Genomic DNA, 22,215 nt, shown 5'->3' with positions numbered 1-22,215 from the left:
ATTACATTTACCGTCTGTAAGAATCTGTTCTGTGTTATTTGATTAATAATTAACTGCCTATGGAGTCTAAATCTGAAAATCGATATTTTACGCGTGATTAATGTAATATGCTTAAAATGATAAAAATAGAGTTTGAATTTTATTTTAAGAAATATGAAACTGAAAATTTATATTATGTTACCACATGAATGCGAGTATTTTTATTTTAAATCTTTTTTTTTAAATCGATATTATTCTGTCAAGTTGGTTAAATAAGATTAGATTCCATCTCAGTTATTTCCCTTCATGCTCATTTCATATTTAGTTATCGATTCAAGGGAAGTAAAAAAAAAAATTGCTGAAATATTTTTTCTTACGTGAATCCAGAGTAAAAAAAATAATTAATAAATAGTTTGTTTTTTTTTCAAATTGAATGCAACGAATGCAGGACCGATAGGGAGAGGGGAGCAGTAAAATTTTCCGGACTTATTTCTTTGATCTTGCTGACGTCAACAAACTAATTTTATTGATTCGTTTTTGCTTTTAATAATTAGTTTTTTTATTTTTTATTTAAAAAAAAAATAAAATCCGACAGTTCGATAAGACTGAATGTAAAATTGAAATAAAAAGCTAAACCTGGGTTAAGCTGAGTTCAATCATCCGTGGCGGAGGTTATTCGCTTTGTTGGATATTAAAAGGTTGCTGAATGGGGGGGGGGGGGGGCTGGGGGAATGTATTGCGAGGTTTTTAAACATATGTCACCAATTGATAAAGTGTCACCACTAGAATCGGTGTGCTGGTGTCACCACTAAAATAAATTATATTGTGTCACCATTTATACACGAAATTTCACGTCACGACTATAATAGGTGATTTGGTGACAATACTGAAAAAGGTGACCAATTGTGTCACCACTAAGAAAGTGATATCATAACACCACTTAAACGTGATATTTAGGGTCACAACTATAATAGGTGATCTGGTATCAAAACTAAAACAGGTGACCTATTATCACCACTAGAAATAGGTGATCTGGTGTCACCACATAAAAATGTCAAATATTTCAGGGTAATTCATCAGACAATCAGTACTTTGCAGCTATCACTAATGTCAGACACAACGAGACTAGCAACACAATTTCATGCTTTTAATTTACTTGTGGCTGATGTTGTTTATTTGTTTTCTCTATGTTGTTGTTGTGTTGTTTTGTTTCTTTTTGTTTTTTGTTTTTTGTAGTTTTTTTGTTGTTTTTTTTTGTGTGAATTAATACAACTATTTCATTCAAAGTTATATAATATTTATAATTTTTCAAAAGCATTATAGATCTAAATTCTGTTGATTTTTTTTTTTTTTTTTGCATTGAATAAATTTATTACAACTGGTATCCATATATGGAACTGAAATGACGCAGATAGAAACGAGTGAGTTACTTTTTTATGACTTTAACCAACAGCCTGAACATTCTCTCAGACGCTCGTTTGCATTATGTAAAAGCCATTTCCGCAGACAAATCCCATCAGAGGAGTGATCGAAAATTCCATAAAATAATGTTTCACTTTATGAGAGAATCCATAGAAAGAGATGGCAATGTGAGGATTGATTTTTTTTTTAAATTATTTTAAAATAGAGAATAAAATCTACAGTGAACAAGTGTGACGTTGTTAAATGAACATTCGTGTAATGTTCATAAAGTGTTCTGATAATAATATGTCCAATTAATGTACAACTTTGCTAAGGGCGATAACAGCAATTTGTTGTTACCTCCCCTGACATAGTATATGGATTATGTGGTTTTATCCGAAACTGGTAAAATAATATTCTATACTTTGGCTTTATTTAATATAAAGAATATATTTCATCAAATATGTTAGAAATATATATATATATGTATATATATATATACATATATATATATATATATATATATATATATATATATATATATATATATATATATATATATATATATATATATATATATATATATATATATATATATATATATATATATATATATATATATATATATATATATATATATATATATATATACCTATAATTAGGTTTACATGTTTACATGAATGCATAAAATTAGTAACTGGACGAAAGTAAAATGTGCAGGAACTAGGCTTCTGTCTCTAACCCCCCTACCCCTCCCCCACAAACACAAACACACACCACAAACATACACTCTTTAACATTGATTCAACATCCGCTATCACTAACCTGCTGTTAATTTAACCACCGAAACCACTATCGACGAACCATCCTAGCATAAAATATTTCCCTAGCTGATTGCCTCGACTCTTGTTTTTTTTTTATCAACGTCCGATAACTCCCGTCTCCCCTCGCAGCTTTATTACTATACACCAAGGGAAATAATAGCAATATCTTACAGATTATACCCCCTTGGTTACACTGCCCAGCCTCGATGTTGTGTTTTATTTCATTTTGGTCCCATCTCGTGTGGTGGGAGAACCCGATGGAGCATGATTGCCGTCTATATGAAACGATAATGACGTTTTGAACATACTTCAGTCAGACGGAAATATGGGGGTATTGAGTTTCAGGACAATAATTTGACAAAAAAATCTTCGTGATCATGGGCGTATTTGAAATGAGACGCCCTAAGCGCCTTTGATATGAGACGCCATCGTCTCTAATTCTCTGAACAATTGGCGAATAGTGTTGGGGAATAGAAGGGCTAAACTTAGATGAATCGCAAACAATAAATTTATTTTAGAATCTATAATATAAGCCGCCAGGTAGTGTGTCAGTCCTTCCTTCCGTCATCGGTACACCCACTTTGTCTTCGTCACAGCTAGAGCTCTCCCAGGGCGCGGACGCCCGGGAAAACATATTGTTCGTCGTCGGTTTACAATACACCACGGGGAAAGGTAGAAGGGACAGCCGTGTGGGCGTTGGGTCATTTCTTTCAACCACGGGTATAAGCTAGTATAGATAAGTTAGAAAACCAAGGGGAAGAATGGTGAACTGACGCAAATAGTCTACGTAAACATAAAAACAAAAATGCTCTATCTGCTCTCTATACTTAGACACATTTCGGGAAAATGGCTTTAAACTTTAAATGTGTATAATCATTAGGCCACGTTTAAACTACATTTAACTTTTTTTTTATTAATTTATGAGCGGGTTAATTTCTGGGTTTAAACTATTGATTTACTTAAATAAAATATGGTACGTATGGTAAGTAATGATTTCTATTGCCACTTCATTACTTAATCCTGCATGATGCATTTATAAGGTCTAGAATCTACAACACACTCTGTGACCCAGTCACTCCGAAAACGATATTTAATTTTTTTATTATTTTTTTATCTTAAATGTTGCTATTTGAAAACATTTGTATTTATTATTATTCCATTATCAAAGAAATTGTAGAAAGATATTTAAAAAGAGTGGGAGGAGGGGGTGGAGGCTGTAATCAGAAATTACTAATCAAACCAGTATGTAAACGCCGATGTGATTTAAATGTATGGACGGAGTTAGGCCTCAACCGCTTTTGTACTTAGACGATTTGTCTTGTTGATCTTTTACTTTAAAATTTTAAAAAATTCTTTCCTACATTTGATTTAAATTATTGTAATAAGTTGTATTGTATGTATTGGACATGTCTGTGTCTCCCTGTGTACTCACATCGCTGGTCAATCGCTCGCTGGGCGTCACGCTGTCCCCACCGTCTGCCATGAAGGCCTGGTTGTCGAACGTGGTCACCTCCTCCTTGCCGGCCCCGTCCTCCAGCTGGATCAGTGAGGTTTCCGGTGGAGGGGTCACATGATCGTCCTCCGGCTCCACGTGGCCGGAGGTCCGGCTGCCCGCCTCCCCGAACTCGGCCTTTGATGCTGCATCCAAAGTGTCGAGACTGCCTGCAGGTGAGAACAGGTGGGGGAGGGGGTCATTACAGATGGGTGTCATTACAGGTGGGGGACATTACAGGTGGGGTCATTACAGGTGGGTGTCATTACATGTGGGAGTCATTACAGGTGGGGGTCATTACAGGTGGGAGTCATTACAGGTGGGGGTCATTACAGGTGGGGGTCATTACAGGTGGTGGTCATTAGAGGTGAGAAAAGGTGGGGGTCATTACAGGTGGGGGTCATTACAGGTGGGGGTCATTACAGGTGGGAGTCATTACAGGTGGGGGTCATTACAGGTGGGAGTCATTACAGGTGGGGGTCATTACAGGTGGGAGTCATTACAGGTGGGGGTCAACAGGTGGGAGTCATTACAGGTGGGGGTCATTACAGGTGGGGGTCATTACAGGTGGGGTCATTACAGGGGGTCATTACAGGTGGGGGTCATTACATGTGGGGGGTAATACAGGTGGGGGGTAATACAGGTGGGGGGTCATTACAATTGGGGGAACATTACAGTTGGGCTCATTACAGTTGAGGACATTACTGGTGGGAGTCATTACAGGTGGGAGTCATTACAGGTGGTGGTCCTTACAGGTGGAAACAGGTGGGGGTAGGAGCCATTATAGCTATGGGTCATTACAGTTGGGGGTCATAACATATGTGAACAGGTGTGGTACATGGTTAACCATTGCAAGTAAGTACAGGTGGTTCATGATCAACCATCACAGGACGAAACATGGCCTATGGGGTGGGGGGGGGGGGGAACCATGGTAGAACTTGTGTGCTTGACACGCCTAAGTCGGTTTGTGTTGGAAAAAGTTTTATTTATTTACCATCTCTCGTTGAGCAATATACATCAAAGAATACATGTCAAATACTTTTATGTCTGTTTTATTCAATACATTAAAATTAGTTAAGGGTTAAAGGTTACAAGTTAAAGGGTCTTACACTGTGGTAATATTAGAATGCATCATGACGTTAAAACTGATGATAACAATACTCCTTGTACGTTAAGTATAAGTTCTCGTTCTCTCTCACTTAAATTCAAGTCTCGTTAGCCAGGAAGGGATAACAGTTTTCGAACTAAATCTTATAGTAATAGGCCTAGTACTTCAACAGCATATTAATAGAAAAATCAACAAAAAAAATCATTTTAACAACGTGCTATTAAACTCAGCAATTAATTGTTATTAGATTTTCTTTCATAAGTTCGTCTGTCTGTATGAAACATGAGTGAGCAACTAAGATAAATCAATGGGTTTTCAATTGTATCATTGAATCAATGGTGCTCTGGTTGGATGAAATATTTGTTCATTTTTTTAATGCCATGTTGTATCCATGACATGTTATCCATTGGACTTAACATAGATAATTTGGAATCTTACAAACTTTAAAAACAATTTTTTTTTGCCTGTGACCGACAGGCTTTGCTGGCAGTCTGTAATACAAGCCGTGTCAGTCAGTCATATGTATAGTCACTTTCTCTTTGTTGTTGTGTGGTGTGAGTGGGGCGCGAGCGTTTCGTGCATGAGGAGTGCTCTCCCTGGACGCGGACGCCCGGGAAAGCATGTTCGTCAGTCAGCGGTCAATATTACACATCGGGGAATGGGAGACAGGGGCAGGGGAACTATAATGCTGCCAGACCTCGCAATGCGGGTGGGGGGGGGGGGGGGGGGGGGTAGGCCGTTTAGGGGGCCCAAAATCCGACCAAAAAGCAATGACTCTGTATTCAAAAACTACGTTTTCGTACAACTTAATAGTAGTTTTGTAAAAAAAAAAAAACATAGCTACTTCATTAGTGATGTTCTACATTAGCTAGCACACGCTGTTACGTAAAAGAAAAAAAAAACACATCTGCATGAGCTGGAATGTGAACAAACGTTCAAACCACTTCCATGACTTATTTCCCTTATTTAAATAGTTAAATCTCCTTTTAATATTTTGTACTAAGCAAATTAAAAAGCATTTACTTCTCTTAATTATTGCTTTATATAAAATACATACCAAAGAATAACTTCTGACCAACTCAACAGTCGGAAGCATTACAGCGGACATAAAATGAAAGACACATGGGGAAAAAACAGACTAATGCACTTACACAGTTGACATATTGTAATTTGTTTATATGAAAATATCTATATATATATCATTCTCTTCTGGGAGCCGTTAGAAAACAAGCTGCAAGCGCCTCCTTGCAGTCCCCTCTCTTTCTCTCTATCACTATCACTACCAACTCCCACCCCACCCCCACATTGTCTGGTGAGCTGTGGTCACGCTGTTTAGATTTTACAATCATAGAGACGGTTTGGTGACGGATATTAGGGGCAGATAATTTAGTTTGAAACGATTTTAAACTTAGAGGAGGTAACTAAGAGGAGGCTGCTTTCACGTGTGGTGGGGGGGGGGGGGGTTAGTGTTTTTAAGCAAATATTTTCAGTGGCAGCATTGGTACTGTCGAATTCACAAATTATAAATTACTGAAAAGTAGAAAAAAAAAACAACTAAATAGCGGCGTATGATACGCAGCGGGTCGGCTCGTAAGTATTAAAGAAAAAGAAATCTTTTTTTGAAACTCGATTGGCGCGAAGTGGGTATTCTGCGTTTGTATATATTTTTTAAACAAAAATTTGCGGGTTGGCCCTTTTTTCTAGTTCCGCCGCTGATGGGAGAATGTATTAAATGTATGTTTTTGTTTTTTATTTTTTAAAATGTATATAAAAAGTATCCAGGAGCTTTAGTGCTGAACCTACTCGAGGCTGAGTTCAAACTTACCAGTGTTTTATGGCTCGACGAAATCAAGGAAATGACGGCGGTACTCGACCGTAAGTACATGTCGCATGAACTTTACCTCATGTCTCATGAACTTCACTTCATGTCGCACGACATGCATACGTCACATATATACGTCACATATGAACGTCACATATACACGTCACATATAAACGTGAGTTTGTGAGTTCTCAATTGTCAATGAATGTTTAAGGGGTTAATTTTTTTAAAAAAGGAAGAACGCTGCCAGATGCCAAAATCAATAACACGCGACACACACTTGGTCTGAGCAATGTCTTGCCCTAGACAGAAATTCACTCACCCACTCACCCACTGACTAAATTCACTGACGTATCCATCACTCAAACACAATTCACCTAGATTACACAGAGATGGGTGGTCTCTGTTAAACCTTTTCTGCTCTAAATATCTTTATCATCTGTTTTTTAACGTGAATTATGTTATATTTAAAAAGTAATTTGAAGCTGATAGTTTTTAACCTAATCATAACTGACCAATACGACGCTCTATTGTTTGTATATGTTCAAGCCTGGAGCCGAATAAACGAAGAGAACAGCGCTAGCTTTGTTAAAATGTGTAAGAATTTTATCGGCGAGCCGGTGAGGGTGGAATACTTCCAACAAAATGTGTCGATTGATTGGTCAGACACTCAGACCATTGACCGGTTGGGTTACACTAGAGATAGGTTTACTACTGGGGTGAGTTGGTGAAACATGCTTTAAACTCGGGTTACAATGAAGGCTTTTTTAGACGGCCGAATGGGATTGCAGTCAAATAACACTACAAATTACAAAAGGAATTGCTAGGAATTTTGTTGAAAGATTACATACATCGCAAGTTTAGTTACAAACGAGATAGAGAGTTACTCACAGGAAGTGATCCTTACCCAATGGGACTGCAGTCAAATAACACTGCAAATTACGAAAGGAATTGCTAGGAATGTTCTTGCTGTTGAAAGGTGAACGTAACTAGTAAGTTTCGTTCAAAACGGCGTCAACAGTAGAGGGTAACTCACACGTAGTGAGGTCCGGTTCAGCACTCACCTTTAGAAGACTTGTGCGCCTCCTCCAGCTGCTCACTCCTGTGTGCACGTGAGCTTCTCGTGCTGCCCTTCAGGCTCCTGACACTGTTGGCTCTCACCGCCGTGGACTGGTAGTGCTTCAACACCTCGTCCTCACTGTCACTGGAACTGTCTTCGTCATACTGGTAGGCTGCACCTGGGGACAGGTACAGGTAGGTCATGTGAACACAGGTGCAGGTAGGTCAATTGATTACAGGTTGGTCATGTGACTAAAGGTGCAGGTAGGTCTTTTGAACACAAGTTGGTCATGTGACCACGGGTACAGGTAGGTCATGTGACCACGGGTACAGGTAGGTCATGTGAACACAAGTTGGTCATGTGACCACGGGTACAGGTAGGTCATGTGACCACGGGTACAGGTAGGTCATGTGAACACAAGTTGGACATGTGACCACGGGTACAGGTAGGTCATGTGATCACAAGTTGGTCATGTGACCACTGGTAAAGGTAGGTCATGTGAACACAAGTTGGTCATGTGACCACTGGTAAAGGTAGGTCATGTGAACACAAGTTGGTCATGTGACCATGGGTACAGGTAGGTCATGTGACCACGGGTACAAGTAGGTCATGTGAACACAAGTTGGTCATGTGACCACTGGTAAAGGTAGGTCATGTGAACACAAGTTGGTCATGTGACCACTGGTAAAGGTAGGTCATGTGAACACAAGTTGGTCATGTGACCACGGGTACAAGTAGGTCATGTGAACACAAGTTGGTCATGTGACCACTGGTAAAGGTAGGTCATTTGACCACATGTAGGTAATGTGACCACAGGTACATGAAGGTCATGAGACCACAGGTAAGTCATGTGACCAAAAGTACAGGTAGGTCATCTGACCACATGTACATGTAAGTCATGTTACCACAGGTAGGTCATGTGAACACAGGTACATGAAGGTCATGTGACCACAGGTAAATCATGTGACCACAGGTAGGTCATGTGACCACAGGTACAGGTAGGTCATGTGGTCAATTAGAAGTGGAGACCTATTGGGTAAAATTAAGTTATGGGACGGGTTATTCCATTGGATGAGCACAAGACAGCTATTGTGAGGGTCTCGAGTTCGGATCCCGGGTTCGAGTTCGTCGGACGTCCTAGAGACCACAGAAGTCTGATGAGTACCTGACTCTCTTTATAGATCCCAAGGTCACAGAAATCAATGAACTCTACTTCATCTGCTTCATGCACCGCCAGGTTCGAAAGAGTAGCATTTTACAGATAGGTCAAGAGGTCAACATGAAGTGAAGATATTTTGGGCATTGAAAATATGGGATCAGCGCTAACAAGAGATTCTCGCTTGGTCCAAACTCTTGACATTGTTTGGTCAGTCTTTATTAAACCTGTATTTGACAACACTCTAAACTAATAAATACAAAATTTACATAAAGCAATTTCAGGAAAATTAGCTACATTACATATACCCAGCAGCTAAAGGAATCTGCAAGTATAAAAAAATTAGTGGGTTTCTTTGTTTTGTTTTGTTTCAATAAAAAGTAAAGTTTTTAAATTCTTGCTTAATAAACATGTTCTATAAAAGGTTGGTTTGTTTGTTTTTGTAAATGATAACTTTGCTGTAAACTAAAGGTTCCTTGTAATTAAATTATACAATGTTCGAGTATGAAAATCTACACAATATACAACATTTACATTACAAACGAAGCAAGCAAATACACCATGATGCACGTGAAATCAAATACTAATCAAGCAAATTAATTTAAAATGTCCATGCATATTTGATTACATATTAGTGTCAGATCTGTAAATATGTATACGTACTAACAGAAGCAATATAACATAAAATAAATAAGAAGTTATATAACATATTGTTCGATTTGAACATTTTATTATAAAAATGTAAAATAAGCGTCATGAAGACTGTGATTCAAATTAAAAACTATTCTGCTTATTGATTTTCTTGTTGCTGTTTTTTATATATACATATCATGTATTCTATTGTATTTCTTTTTTTTTTCATTATATTTGATGTGTTATGTAAGACCTAGGTGTAAGGAAAAGATTTTACGATACCAAAATACCAAATTTTATCAAATTTTAACTTTTTAAAAAATAAAACACAAGCTTTAATGTTAAAATATACACTTTTTAAACGATGCCAAATGTATTTATTGTTATCAGTTGGCATAATAAAACACCGTACTGACCTGGGTTTTTTTTAATGTCATCCGAAAAATGTTTCATACGTTTAAAAATTTAAAGTTGAAATAATCAAATAAATAAAAAATTCAAGAAAGGAAATTCAACAACCCGATGGCAAAAAATGCTGTTTATGTCCAAAACCTTGGTAATCACATGCAACTTATTTCTACACAACTTTCAATGATGTCATCGCATGCAAATTGTTCTATCCCAGAATCCCTCCAATCCCCCTCCCCTTCCAAAATAACTCACCGTTTTCATCTACTTTCGCTTTCTTCTTTCTCGTGAGATTCTCCCCCTCGCTGATTAATTCATAATCCGCTTCAGTCGTCACGTCCGGTGGCTCCTTAGTCGTGGGCCCATTCACCTGGTGTCTTTTATCTGGCTCCGGGCCGGTCACTTCATCCGAACTGCGGCGCTTGGCGTTGAAATTGAAAAACCCGCAGCACAGCGTGAAGATATTCGTCCCCGCATAGTCGGCCGCCGATAGTTTTTTGCTGAACATGGCGTGGTCGTTTAGTCGTCCGCCCCACGACCCGTAGGATACAGGTTCAAATCACAACGGGGGACATGACTTTTGACGTCGTGTCCACGTCACATGTTTTTAAAACACGGCGCAGCCTTAGCAGTAAAAAAAAATAAAATAGCACAACGAAAATGGAAGCGTCGCACTCAGGGCCCGTAACTCGTCTAGTGAAATGCGAGAATTAGCTCCCCTCGCGTGTGTGACCGAGATTATGTGAGCTAATCACATACAAGTATCTGGCCAATTAACGCGTGATTGGAAGCACTTATGGTAATTAGTGGCACTTAATTCAAAGAATGGCACTTGTTCATCAAAGCTGTTGCGAAACGAACAAAAGCCTGCATACTCCGATCATATATATTGCTATATGGCACAGGACATTTTAAAAAAATGACATGAATATTTATAAAATAATGGAACGCAAGACATTTTCGTGTTCCTGTTTTTTGCTATTTAAAATTTTAGACTTTTGTTGTTTTTTTCTGCGGACGCTGAATAATTTCATTGTAAAAAAAAAACACAATTTAATTTTATCTCAATTGTATTTTAAATTTCTATGTGAAAATTCACTGAATTGAAAAAAAAAACTTTAAGCGCATAGTTTTCTAATGTTGCTTAGGTTAGACACAGGCAGCCCTAAACCATGATGTAAACCACATATCCACTATACTGCTTTTCTGCTTGATTTAAACCCACAGCATATCGCTAGCCAAAACATAATGTACACAAGACATCTACTCTACTGCTTCTAAGCTCGCTTTCAACCCACGGCTTATCTTATTGTGGTAGTTTGGGATACTCGAATAGCGGAATGTACAGTTTGTGTAGGTACTGTGTTAGGTAACACAAGCCACTTAACAGCTCTTTACTTGCATTTAAAACTTTGTTATTATTTTTTAAATAGTATATTTCTCGTGTAAACCTACTAACTGTATCCCATTCGAAACACGTAATGTTTTACAATTCTGCGCTATTTTTAGCGCATTTAAATTTTTGGTCTTGCTTTCTCTGACGTCGGCGCAATTACCTTAATACTGTCCCTAAAAAAAAGCCCAGTGGAGTCCTTTCAATCGTCGAAGTGGATCCTGACCACCGCAGTTCGATCCGCAGATTTATGCGGATCGACAGTCGAATGTAAGGAATTAAATTCTTTCAAAGTAGACACGTGTCCGTGATCCAGCTTCGAGCAAATTCTACTCCAAGATGAGTAGATACCTGCATCAGAGGGCTTCATAGTGGAGGCAGGTGTATGTGCATCTTCACATGCAAGCGCGCGCTTGTCCAAGTGTTGGTGCATGTACATCTGCTTATGCAGGTGTATGTGCATCTTCACATGCAAGCGCGCGCTTGTCCATGTGTTGGTGCATGTACATCTGCTTATGCAGGTGTATGTGCATCTTCACATGCAAGCGCGCGCTTGTCCATGTGTTGGTGCATGTACATCTGCTTATGCAGGTGTATGTGCATCTTCACATGCAAGCGTGCGCTTGTCCATGTGTTGGTGCATGTACATCTGCCTGGCAGGTGTATGTGCATCTTCACATGCAAGCGCGCGCTTGTCCATGTGTTGGTGCATGTACATCTGCTTATGCAGGTGTATGTGCATCTTCACATGCAAGCGCGCGCTTGTCCATGTGTTGGTGCATGTAACATCTGCTTATGCAGGTGTATGTGCATCTTCACATGCAAGCGCGCGCTTGTCCATGTGTTGGTGCATGTACATCTGCTTATGCAGGTGTATGTGCATCTTCACATGCAAGCGTGCGATTGTCCATGTGTTGGTGCATGTACATCTGCTGGCAGGTACATTGCTCTTTTTTTGACGTTTTTTTTTCAAGACCGCCTTAATTTTCTACCGTTCCCAAAGGATTGGATCATTGGTTTCTATTATTTATTTGCATTGAATACAAATTTTACTTTTTTTTTTAAATTACTTTATGTAAGAATAATTATTTTGTTTAAAAAAAAAAATCTTTTTTGAAGAAATCTTACTTTGTAATGAAACTCTTCTTTGTTTAAAGAAATTTTTATTTGTTTAAAAAAATTCTTCATTGCTTACTTAGTTTTAAAAAATTACTTTGCTTATTTTTTTTAATACAAACAAAATTTTATGAAAACTAAATTATATTTATACACATTTTTTTTTTAAACAAAATGATTATACTTTTTCAAATACCAAATGTACAAAAAAACATTTAGTTTTATATTATTCTGGGTAGGGGTGCAATGTTTGACTAAAAATTATATAATTACATTATTGTTTTACATTCAAACTTCTTACTAAGTTATATTGAAACAAAAATTGTATTAATCCAATTGCTATATCAAGTCCCATTATGCAAAACGGTGATATGTTTATCTTGGACAAAGAGTTGTAAATATAGTCAATATCATTTTCTCATACTGTCAATATCATTTTCTCATATCATTTTCTCATATAGTCAATATCATTTTTCTCATATTGTCAATAACATTTTCTCCATTTTCTCATACTGTCAATATCATTTTCTCATATCATTTTCTCATATAGTCAATATCATTTTTCTCATATTGTCAATAACATTTTCTCCATTTTCTCAAACTGTCATTATCATTTTCTCATATAGTCAATATCATTTGCTCATTTTGTCACAATCATTTTCTCATATAGTCAATATCATTTGCTCATTTTGTCACAATCATTTTCTCATATAGTCAATATCATTTGCTCATTTCACTATCATTTTCTCATATAGTCAATATCATTTTCTCGCATTTTCAATATCATTTTCTCATATAGTCAATATCATTTTCTCATATTGTCAATAACATTTTGTTCATATTGTCAATATCTTTTTCTCATATAGAAAAACTCAGGTGAGTCAAATTAACCAAAAATAAACTTTTCTATGTACCATTCATATTACTAACGTCAGTAACATAAACTAGTAAAACGTATGTAGCCGAGCCCAGAAGCTATAACTGGCAGACGATCACAGTAAAATGTATGAAACCGCAGGCTATATCTGATACACGATCACAGTAAAAAGTATGAAACCGCAGGCTATACCTGATACACGATCACAGTAAAATGTAAGAAACCGCAGGCTATACCTGGTACACTTTTCAGTAAAACGTAATAAAGGTAAACTCACACCTAAACTGGTGAGCAGCTAGACTTCATCTTTTATAAACCCTCCAGCCCCACTAATCCTACACAACCACGCTATCAAAGTTGGTGGGGTTTTTTAATGGTGTTCTAAATTTGATTGATTGCTCAATGACAGTGTAGTGTGTAGGTTATAGCCTAACATTTTTATTTTTATTAAACTATATTTGGACATGCTTTACTAGTTTACTGTTATTTTTTTTAAGTGCCTCAGAGATATAATTTATATCATAAGTTTACCTTGCCATGTTCGCTTTAGTATTACAATTTTTTTTATCGGCTTGTAAGGACTGATACAGATCTCTTTATCACTAAGATCAATAAGTTCATTCATAATTGTAGTATGCATAAAACGAATCTTTTCTTACTATAGAAAAACACGGTGAAGGGTCAATCTTTACTGCTCGTTATTTTGATCCGGGATAAAATAATTTTTACTAGATAAGCTACATATCAAGTTGTAGCTGTTGACATAATTAAGCAGGTAATAAATACATTTATCTGGTGTCAGCTATAAACCGGTTCAGACACTGGTGCCGGCTATAAACCGGTTAAGACCCTGTTGCCGGCTTAAAACCGGTTCAGATCCGGACAGTGACAAACGTGAGTTATCTCTCCAATATCATGCAGAGTTTAATCTTATTTCCCTTGGCTGGCCTAATCTCAAGACGAAGCGTCGGTCGCGTGGATTGATCAGTCCTGGGGGGGGGGGGGGGTCTCACACCCAGGCTGATACCCCAGGTCCAGTCTAAACACATTCCTACAGTCATCTTTAGGTCTAGTCTAAACACAGTCATACAGTCATCTTTAGGTCCAGTCTAAACACAGTCATACAGTCATCTTTAGGTCTAGTCGAGTTACATAATAATATACTCTTACAGACACCTCAAAACAAAAACAAAATCAATCGTAAGGCGAGTTATACATAAACTATTTTCATTAAGCAATTAATACAGAAGGACCCTTATTTTTGTTCATCATTCCAATTTAACATGTCAAATGAAAAAAAAATTAGACGTAAGCGATACATAGTTTCAGTTGAAAAAATTCCTATACTAGATTTCTAGATGTCAAGTATTGTTTTGTATTTATGTTTGCTGTATGTTGATTACACGGTTACACACGACGTCGGAAGTCATGTCCCCCGCTGTGATTTGAACCTGTAGCTTTCGGGTCGTGGGGTTGACGACTAAACTATACTTTAGAACATCTTTCAAAACTTTAGGACATATTTCCATACTTTAGGACATCTTTCCATACTTTAGGACATATTTCCATACTTACGGACATCTTTTCATACTTTAGGACATCTTTCCATACTTTAGGACATCTTTCCATACTTTAGGACATCTTTCCATACTTTAGGACATCTTTCCATACTTACGGACATCTTTCCATACTATAGGACATCTTTCCATACTTTAGGACATCTTTTCACACGTTAGAAAATCATTCCATACTTTAGGACATCTTTCCATATTTCAGGACATCTTTCTATACTTTAGGACATCTTTTCTCGTGCCGTTAATTTAGGACTTTATGACGCAAAGACGTGTTTTCTTGCATTAAGACGTCTTTTCTCACGTAAGACGTACTCCGTCTAATCAACAATTGTAAAAATCTAGCAAAAAGGAAATGTTCTCTCTTGTACACACGATATGGAACATGACGTCTTTGACTGGGTTATTGGCATTAAAGATAACCAGCACACTTTGATGTGTGAAGCCTCCACTCCCCCTTAATTCCCTCTCCCCCTTCTACCACAAGGCTTGTCTTTCTACTAGCTAGAGAAATTCCAGTAAAGCGGTGATCACAGAAGTCTTGTATGGACGTACAGCGTGACTTCCTTCAACGGTAGACAAAACGGTTGATGTGATGGGGAATTTTCCTCCCTTGAACAATGGGCAATGGGGTGGGGACAAAATGGTCTCGCTTGACTTGGTAAACAGGAAGGTTCGATAGAAAACTCGTCAATCAATGAATGATTGGATCTTTGACACGGGCGTGTTTGCCATTGGGTCGGAACAAAAGAGGTATGGGTGGATGAATGCCAGAGGAGGGGGGGAAGGGGGTTTGTACAGAGTTTTCTGTGTATGTGTGTGAGTAGGTTTGTATGGAAGTGTGTATATGTCTGTGTGTAGGTTTGTATAGAGTTGCAAGTGTATGTTTGTGTGAGTAGGTTTGTATGGAGTTGCCTGTGTATGTTTGTATGAGTAGATTTGTATGGATGGTACTGTGTATGTTTGTGTGAGTGTGAGTGGGTTTATATGGAGGTTCCTGTGAATGTGTTCTTTAACATTTGTAAATGTGGGGGAACGTTTAGCGGAAACCTCTCAAATAACATAGGATAAAAGCATGAATCAAAGCATCAACCTATGAAATAGGTTATTAGACTGGGAAATTACCCCATTGATGTTCTAGAAACTCGCGGTCTAATCAAAGACATAAAAAATTGGATTGGAACATGTCATTTAGGAAAAAAATCAACATAAAATAAACATTTTGTATGATAGAAGATTTATATAGACCTACTTGTAGCAAACATTTTTGTTTAAGGTTTGGATTTCAAAGAGGTTAAACAGCCCCGAGTGCGCATTTTGCTGATTGTCTTCCTATTTTTGTTAGCATTATCGTTCTTCGCGTTTGTTTCTCTGTTCTCTTCAACTGTATATGTTTACTGTAGACAAATGGTTTTTGTTTATGCTAGCTATTGTCATTTCTTTCGTTAGCTTACATTACAAATCTCTCTCTTAAATATTCAGCACTAATGTGTTAGGCCAAGGGGGGGGGGGGGGGGTGTTGTGATATTAAAAACATAGAACAGACATAACGAAAAGTAAATCCTTTAAAACGAAAACAACTGTTTGCATGACCAAGGCACGAACGTATTACGTGGTCTGCTTTTATTTTCTAGCCGGGTGCCCATTGGAGCTGGTCGATTCAGTGACGTCATGCGTATTTGAAACGGTGAGCCCAGCTGGAGACCATTAGGTATTTAAAAAGGAGTAATCATTTTGTTTTTAAAAAAATGTGTATAAAAATAATTATGTTTTGATAAAATTTTGTTTTTAATAAAAAAAAATAAGCAAAGTAATTTTTTAAACTAAGTAAGCAATGAAGATTTTTTTTTAAATAAGAGAAACCAATGATCCAATCCTTTGGGAACGGTAGAAAATTAAGGCGGTCTTGAAAAAAAACGTCAAAAAATGCAATGTACCTGCCAGCAGATTTACATAACACATGTTACAAGCGCGCGCTTGCATGTGAAGATGCACATACACCTGCATAAGCATGTACATGCACCAACACATGTACAAGCGCGCGCTTGCATGTGAAGATGCACATACACCTGCATAAGATGTAACATGCACACATGTACAAGCGCGCGCTTGCATGTGAAGATGCACATACACCTGCATAAGCAGATGTACATGCACCAACACATGTACAAGCGCGCGCTTGCATGTGAAGATGCACATACACCTGCATAAGATGTACATGCACCAACACATGTACAAGCGCGCGCTTGCATGTGAAGATGCACATACACCTGCATAAGCAGATGTACATGCACCAACACATGGACAAGCGCGCGCTTGCATGTGAAGATGCACATACACCTGCCAGGAAGATGTACATGCACCAACACATGGACAAGCGCACGCTTGCATGTGAAGATGCACATACACCTGCATAAGCAGATGTACATGCACCAACACATGGACAAGCGCGCGCTTGCATGTGAAGATGCACATACACCTGCCAGGCAGATGTACACGCACCAACACATGGACAAGCGCGCGCTTGCATGTGAAGATGCACATACACCTGCCTCCACTATGAAGCCCTCTGATGCAGGTATCTACTCATCTTGGAGTAGAATTTGCTCGAAGCTGGATCACGGACTCGTGTCTACTTGTAAAGAATTTTATTCCTCACATTCGACGCTCGATCCGCATAAATCTGCGGATGGAACTGCGGTGGTCAGGATCCGCTTTGACGATTCAGAGTACTCCACTGGGCTTTTTTTAGGAACAGTATTAAGGTAATTGCGCCGACGTCAGAGAAAGCAAGACCGAAAATTTAAATGCGCTAATAATAGTGCAGAACTGTAAAACATTGCGTGTTTCGAATGGGATACAGTAAGTTGGTTTACACGTGGAATATACTATTTAAAAAATAGTTTGTTACGGTTTAAGAAAATTAACCGTTAGATTATTTTAATCTAGCCCTGGGTTTAAAGCGAGCTTAGAAGCAGTACAGTAGATGTGTTGTGTACATTATGTTTTGGCTAGCGATAATCTAACGTCTAATTTCCTTAAACCGTTAATCAACACCATTTCTTAAAATAATCTAACGACTAATTTAAATAACTTGTTATTCCAATGTATGTTTTAGCTACATACTAAGAGGACGTAATTTTATCTTTACTTGCATTAAAAAATTTGTTATTATTTTTTAAATAGTATATTCCTCGTGTAAACCTACTTTCTGTCTCCAATAAGAAACACGTAATGTTTTACAATTCTGCGCTATTTTTAGCGCATTTAAATTTTTGGTCTTGCTTTCTCTCACGTCGGCGCAATTACCTTAATACTGTCCCAAAAAAAAACCCAGTGGAGTCCTCTCAATCGTCAAAGGGGATCCTGACCACCGCAGTTCGATCCGCAGATTTATGCGGATCGACCGTCGAATGTAAGGAATTAAATTCTTTACAAGTAGACACGAGTCCGTGATCCAGCTTCGAGCAAATTCTACTCCAAGATGAGTAGATACCTGCATCAGAGGGCTTCATAGTGGAGGCAGGTGTATGTGCATCTTCACATGCAAGCGCGCGCTTGTCCATGTGTTGGTGCATGTACATCTGCTTATGCAGGTGTATGTGCATCTTCACATGCAAGCGCGCGCTTGTCCAAGTGTTGGTGCATGTACATCTGCTTATGCAGGTGTATGTGCATCTTCACATGCAAGCGCGCGCTTGTCCATGTGTTGGTGCATGTACATCTGCTTATGCAGGTGTATGTGCATCTTCACATGCAAGCGTGCGCTTGTCCATGTGTTGGTGCATGTACATCTGCTTATGCAGGTGTATGTGCATCTTCACATGCAAGCGCGCGCTTGTCCATGTGTTGGTGCATGTACATCTGCTTATGCAGGTGTATGTGCATCTTCACATGCAAGCGCGCGCTTGTCCATGTGTTGGTGCATGTACATCTGCTTATGCAGGTGTATGTGCATCTTCACATGCAAGCGTGCGATTGTACATGTGTTGGTGCATGTACATCTGCTGGCAGGTACATTGCTCTTTTTTTTTGACGTTTTTTTTTCAAGACCGCCTTATTTTTTCTACCGTTCCCAAAGGATTGGATCATTGGTTTCTCTTATTTAAATTGCATTGAATACAAATTTTATTGGTTTTTTTTTATTACTTTACATAAAAATAATTACTTTGTTAAAAAAAAATCTTTTTTTGAAGAAACCTCTTTGTAATGAAATTCTTCTTTGTTTAAAGAAATTTTCATTTGTTTAAAAAAATTCTTCATTGCATACTTAGTTTTAAAAAATTACTTTGCTTATTTTTTTTAATACAAAATTTTATCAAAACTAAATTATATTTATACAATTTTTTTAACAAAATGATTATACTTTTCCAAATACCTAATGTACAAAAAAACATTTAGTTTTATATTATTCTGGGTAGGGGTGCAATAATGTTTGACTAAAAATTATATAATTACATTATTGTTTTACATTCTAAACTTCTTACTAAGCTATATTGAAACAAAAATTTTATTAATCCAATTGTGATATCAAGTCCCATTATGCAAAACGGTGATATGTTTATCGTGGACAAAGAGTTGTAAATATCATTTTCAAATAAAATCAGTATCATTTTCACATATAGTCAATATCATTTTTTAATACTGTCAATATCATTTTCTCATATCATTTTCTCATATAGTCAATATCATTTTTGTCATATGGTCAATAACATTTTCTCCATTTTCTCAAACTGTCAATATCATTTTCTCACATTGTCAATATCATTTTCTCATATAGTCAATACCATTTTCTTATATAGTCATTATTGTAATAGATTGAGATAATTGTGAGGTCAAGGGAACTCACTCTTCTGTATTAGTATATATTTATATTGTTATCTTGAGTGATGTCCCTGTATATCGTACTTCCTCTTCCGGTCTACCATTAAAGACATCTACATGTTGATGGCTTCTGTCTCCGTTGTGTAATTCCTAATCTATCACATTTTGGCGACGAGGATAAAAATCTACTAGAAAGAGCACCTACTTACGCAAAAAAGAGGTTTGCTAGAGCTTATTAGCTAAGTATTTCTAGAATAATGGCGCTGTATGGCCAAATAAAAGAATTTGATTCGAATGATGAAATCATTCAAGATTACCTAGATAGGTTAAGCTTTTACCTTGAAGCAAACAACGTGACGATAGAAGCCAAAAAGAGAGCTGTTTTGTTAACAGTCATAGCGCCTCAACAATTTAGGCTACTAAAGGACTTATGCGCACCAGCTAGTCTAACTACCAAGAGCTTTAACGAGCTGAGCAAATTGCTAACAGACCACCATGCGCCTACCCCATGAAATTTTATGTAGAGCTAGATTTGACAGTAGGACTCGTCAACCAAACGAGTCAATATCAGAATATGTTGCTGCTTTACGTCATTTAAGTAGATTCTGTGAATTTGGAGAAACGCTGTCTGACAGACTATGTGAAAAGTTTGTGACAGGTGTAAACAGCCCTGATATTCAAAGAAAGTTGCTGCTCGAGTCAGATCTAACATTAGAAAAAGCAATACAACTTGCAACTTCAATCCAGCAGTCATCAGATGCGGCGAGATCTCTAATCTTCAGAGATCCATGCAGTAAACAGCAGGTTAGTCAATAGACATCAACCCCATCAGAGCATTCCAACTTATGCTAAACAGCCTGCTCGTTCAAATCCTAGATCTAAATCTAGTAATAATTATCAAAAATGTCATCGATGCAAAGGTCCCCATGCATCTCATCGATGCAAGTTCAAGTTAGCAACTTGTTATAAGTGCAGTAGGCAAGGTCACATTGCCAAGGCCTGCTTTGCAAAGTCTTCGTCTGTTGCTAAATCTAGCCAGTCAAGACAGTACCGCAACCAAAGGCAGCACTATGTTAACTCTCACCAAGACTACCTAACCCAACCAATGAACCACTCTACCAGTGAAAATGCTCAAACTGATTCGCAGCCGGATTTCAACCTGTTCTCTGTGAAATCAATAAGTCATGCTCCCATCAATGTACCAGTTTATATCAACGGTAAGAGCATCAGCTTCCAACTTGACACTGGAGCATCTCTAACAGTCATAACAAAGAAGGACTTTGACGCTGTCACAGGAGGATCAGTGCCTCTACAGCCATGTCACAAGTGTCTAACAACATACACTGGTGACAATGTTCCGGTAATAGGAGAGTGTATGGTTCATGTAAGTTATAATGGTCAAAGTGTTAAACTTCCTCTTCTTGTGGTTGAAGGAAATGGACCACCATTACTAGGTAGGAACTGGTTAAGTAATCTTAAGTTAAATTGGGAGAGTATTTGTTCATTGACCAATGCAAAAGAATCTAGTCTTACTTCACTAGATAAAGTATCTGAAAATAAAATTGTTTTTGGCAATTCAGGTTTACTAAATGATAGAACAGTGAAGATAAGCATTAAAGACACAAATCCAAGATACTGCAAAGCTAGAGTTCCACCTTATGCAATGAGGAACAAAATTGAAAATGAGCTAAGTAGATTGGAATCTAATGGCATCATAAAGAAGGTAGACTATTCCGATTGGGCAACGCCCATTGTGCCAGTGTTAAAGAAGGATGGTTCTATAAGAATTTGTGGAGATTATAAGACTACACTGAATAAGCAAATAGAGCTAAATAGGTACCCTATACCTAACATTGAGGAAATTTCTTTGAATTTGGCAGGAGGAGACAAATTCACTGAATTAGACTTTAGTCATGCTTACACTCAACTAGAACTGCATCCAGATTCAAAAGTCTATACGACAATAAACACACATAAAGGACTCTACCAATATGAAAGACTATGTTTTGGCATATCATCCAGCCCTGGAATTTTCCAAGCTGTCATGGACAGTATTTTTAAGGACATTCCAAATGTTTGTGTTTACTTTGACAATGTGTACATAACTGGTAAGAATGACACTGAACATCTTAAAACACTTGATAAAGTATTAAAAATTGTTGGTGAAAAAGGTTTAAAGATAAACAAAGATAAATGTCAATTCATGCTGACAGAAATTAGTTTTCTTGGTTATATATTAAGCAAACAAGGCATCAGACCTCAACCTGAGAAAACAAAAGCCATTAAAGAAGCACCCAAACCTGAAAATACCCAACAACTAAGAGCTTTTTTGGGCTTGATAAATTACTATGCAAAGTTCTTAGGAAATCTGTCTGGTAAACTATCACCACTGTACAAGCTGCTACAGAAAAATGCAACTTGGCACTGGGGTAAACAACAAGAAGCTGCTTTTAATACAGCAAAAGAGGCTTTGTCTGCTGACACCTTACTAACTCACTATGACCCAGGGAAAAGACTTATATTAACATGTGATGCTTCACCAGATGGTGTA

At 37.6% G+C, this 22,215-nt stretch overlaps 1 protein-coding gene across 5 annotated transcripts in view; it reads right to left on the bottom strand.

Annotated features, from left to right (window-relative positions):
- LOC131928640 (synaptotagmin-14) overlaps positions 1-22,215 on the bottom strand; it is a 134,730-nt gene that overhangs the window by 11,293 nt on the left and 101,222 nt on the right. For 4 of the 5 annotated variants that reach the window (XM_059284715.1, XM_059284710.1, XM_059284714.1 and 1 more), the window contains 2 exons: positions 7,691-7,864; positions 3,637-3,866 (listed from right to left, as the gene is read on the bottom strand). In XM_059284715.1, the coding sequence (XP_059140698.1) occupies positions 3,637-3,866; positions 7,691-7,864 (404 nt within the window). Of the gene's footprint in view, positions 1-3,636; positions 3,867-7,690; positions 7,865-10,138; positions 10,508-22,215 lie in introns of all 5 variants that reach the window. The other variant, XM_059284711.1, reaches the window with a different exon arrangement.

The sequence above is a fragment of the Physella acuta genome, unplaced genomic scaffold, assembly GCF_028476545.2.
Source record: "Physella acuta isolate Inbredline_101_S28 unplaced genomic scaffold, ASM2847654v3 ptg001528l, whole genome shotgun sequence".
Lineage (NCBI taxonomy): Eukaryota > Metazoa > Mollusca > Gastropoda > Physidae > Physella > Physella acuta.
Note: the sequence above shows the minus strand (reverse complement) of the source record. Positions and strands in the feature narration are given on the sequence as shown.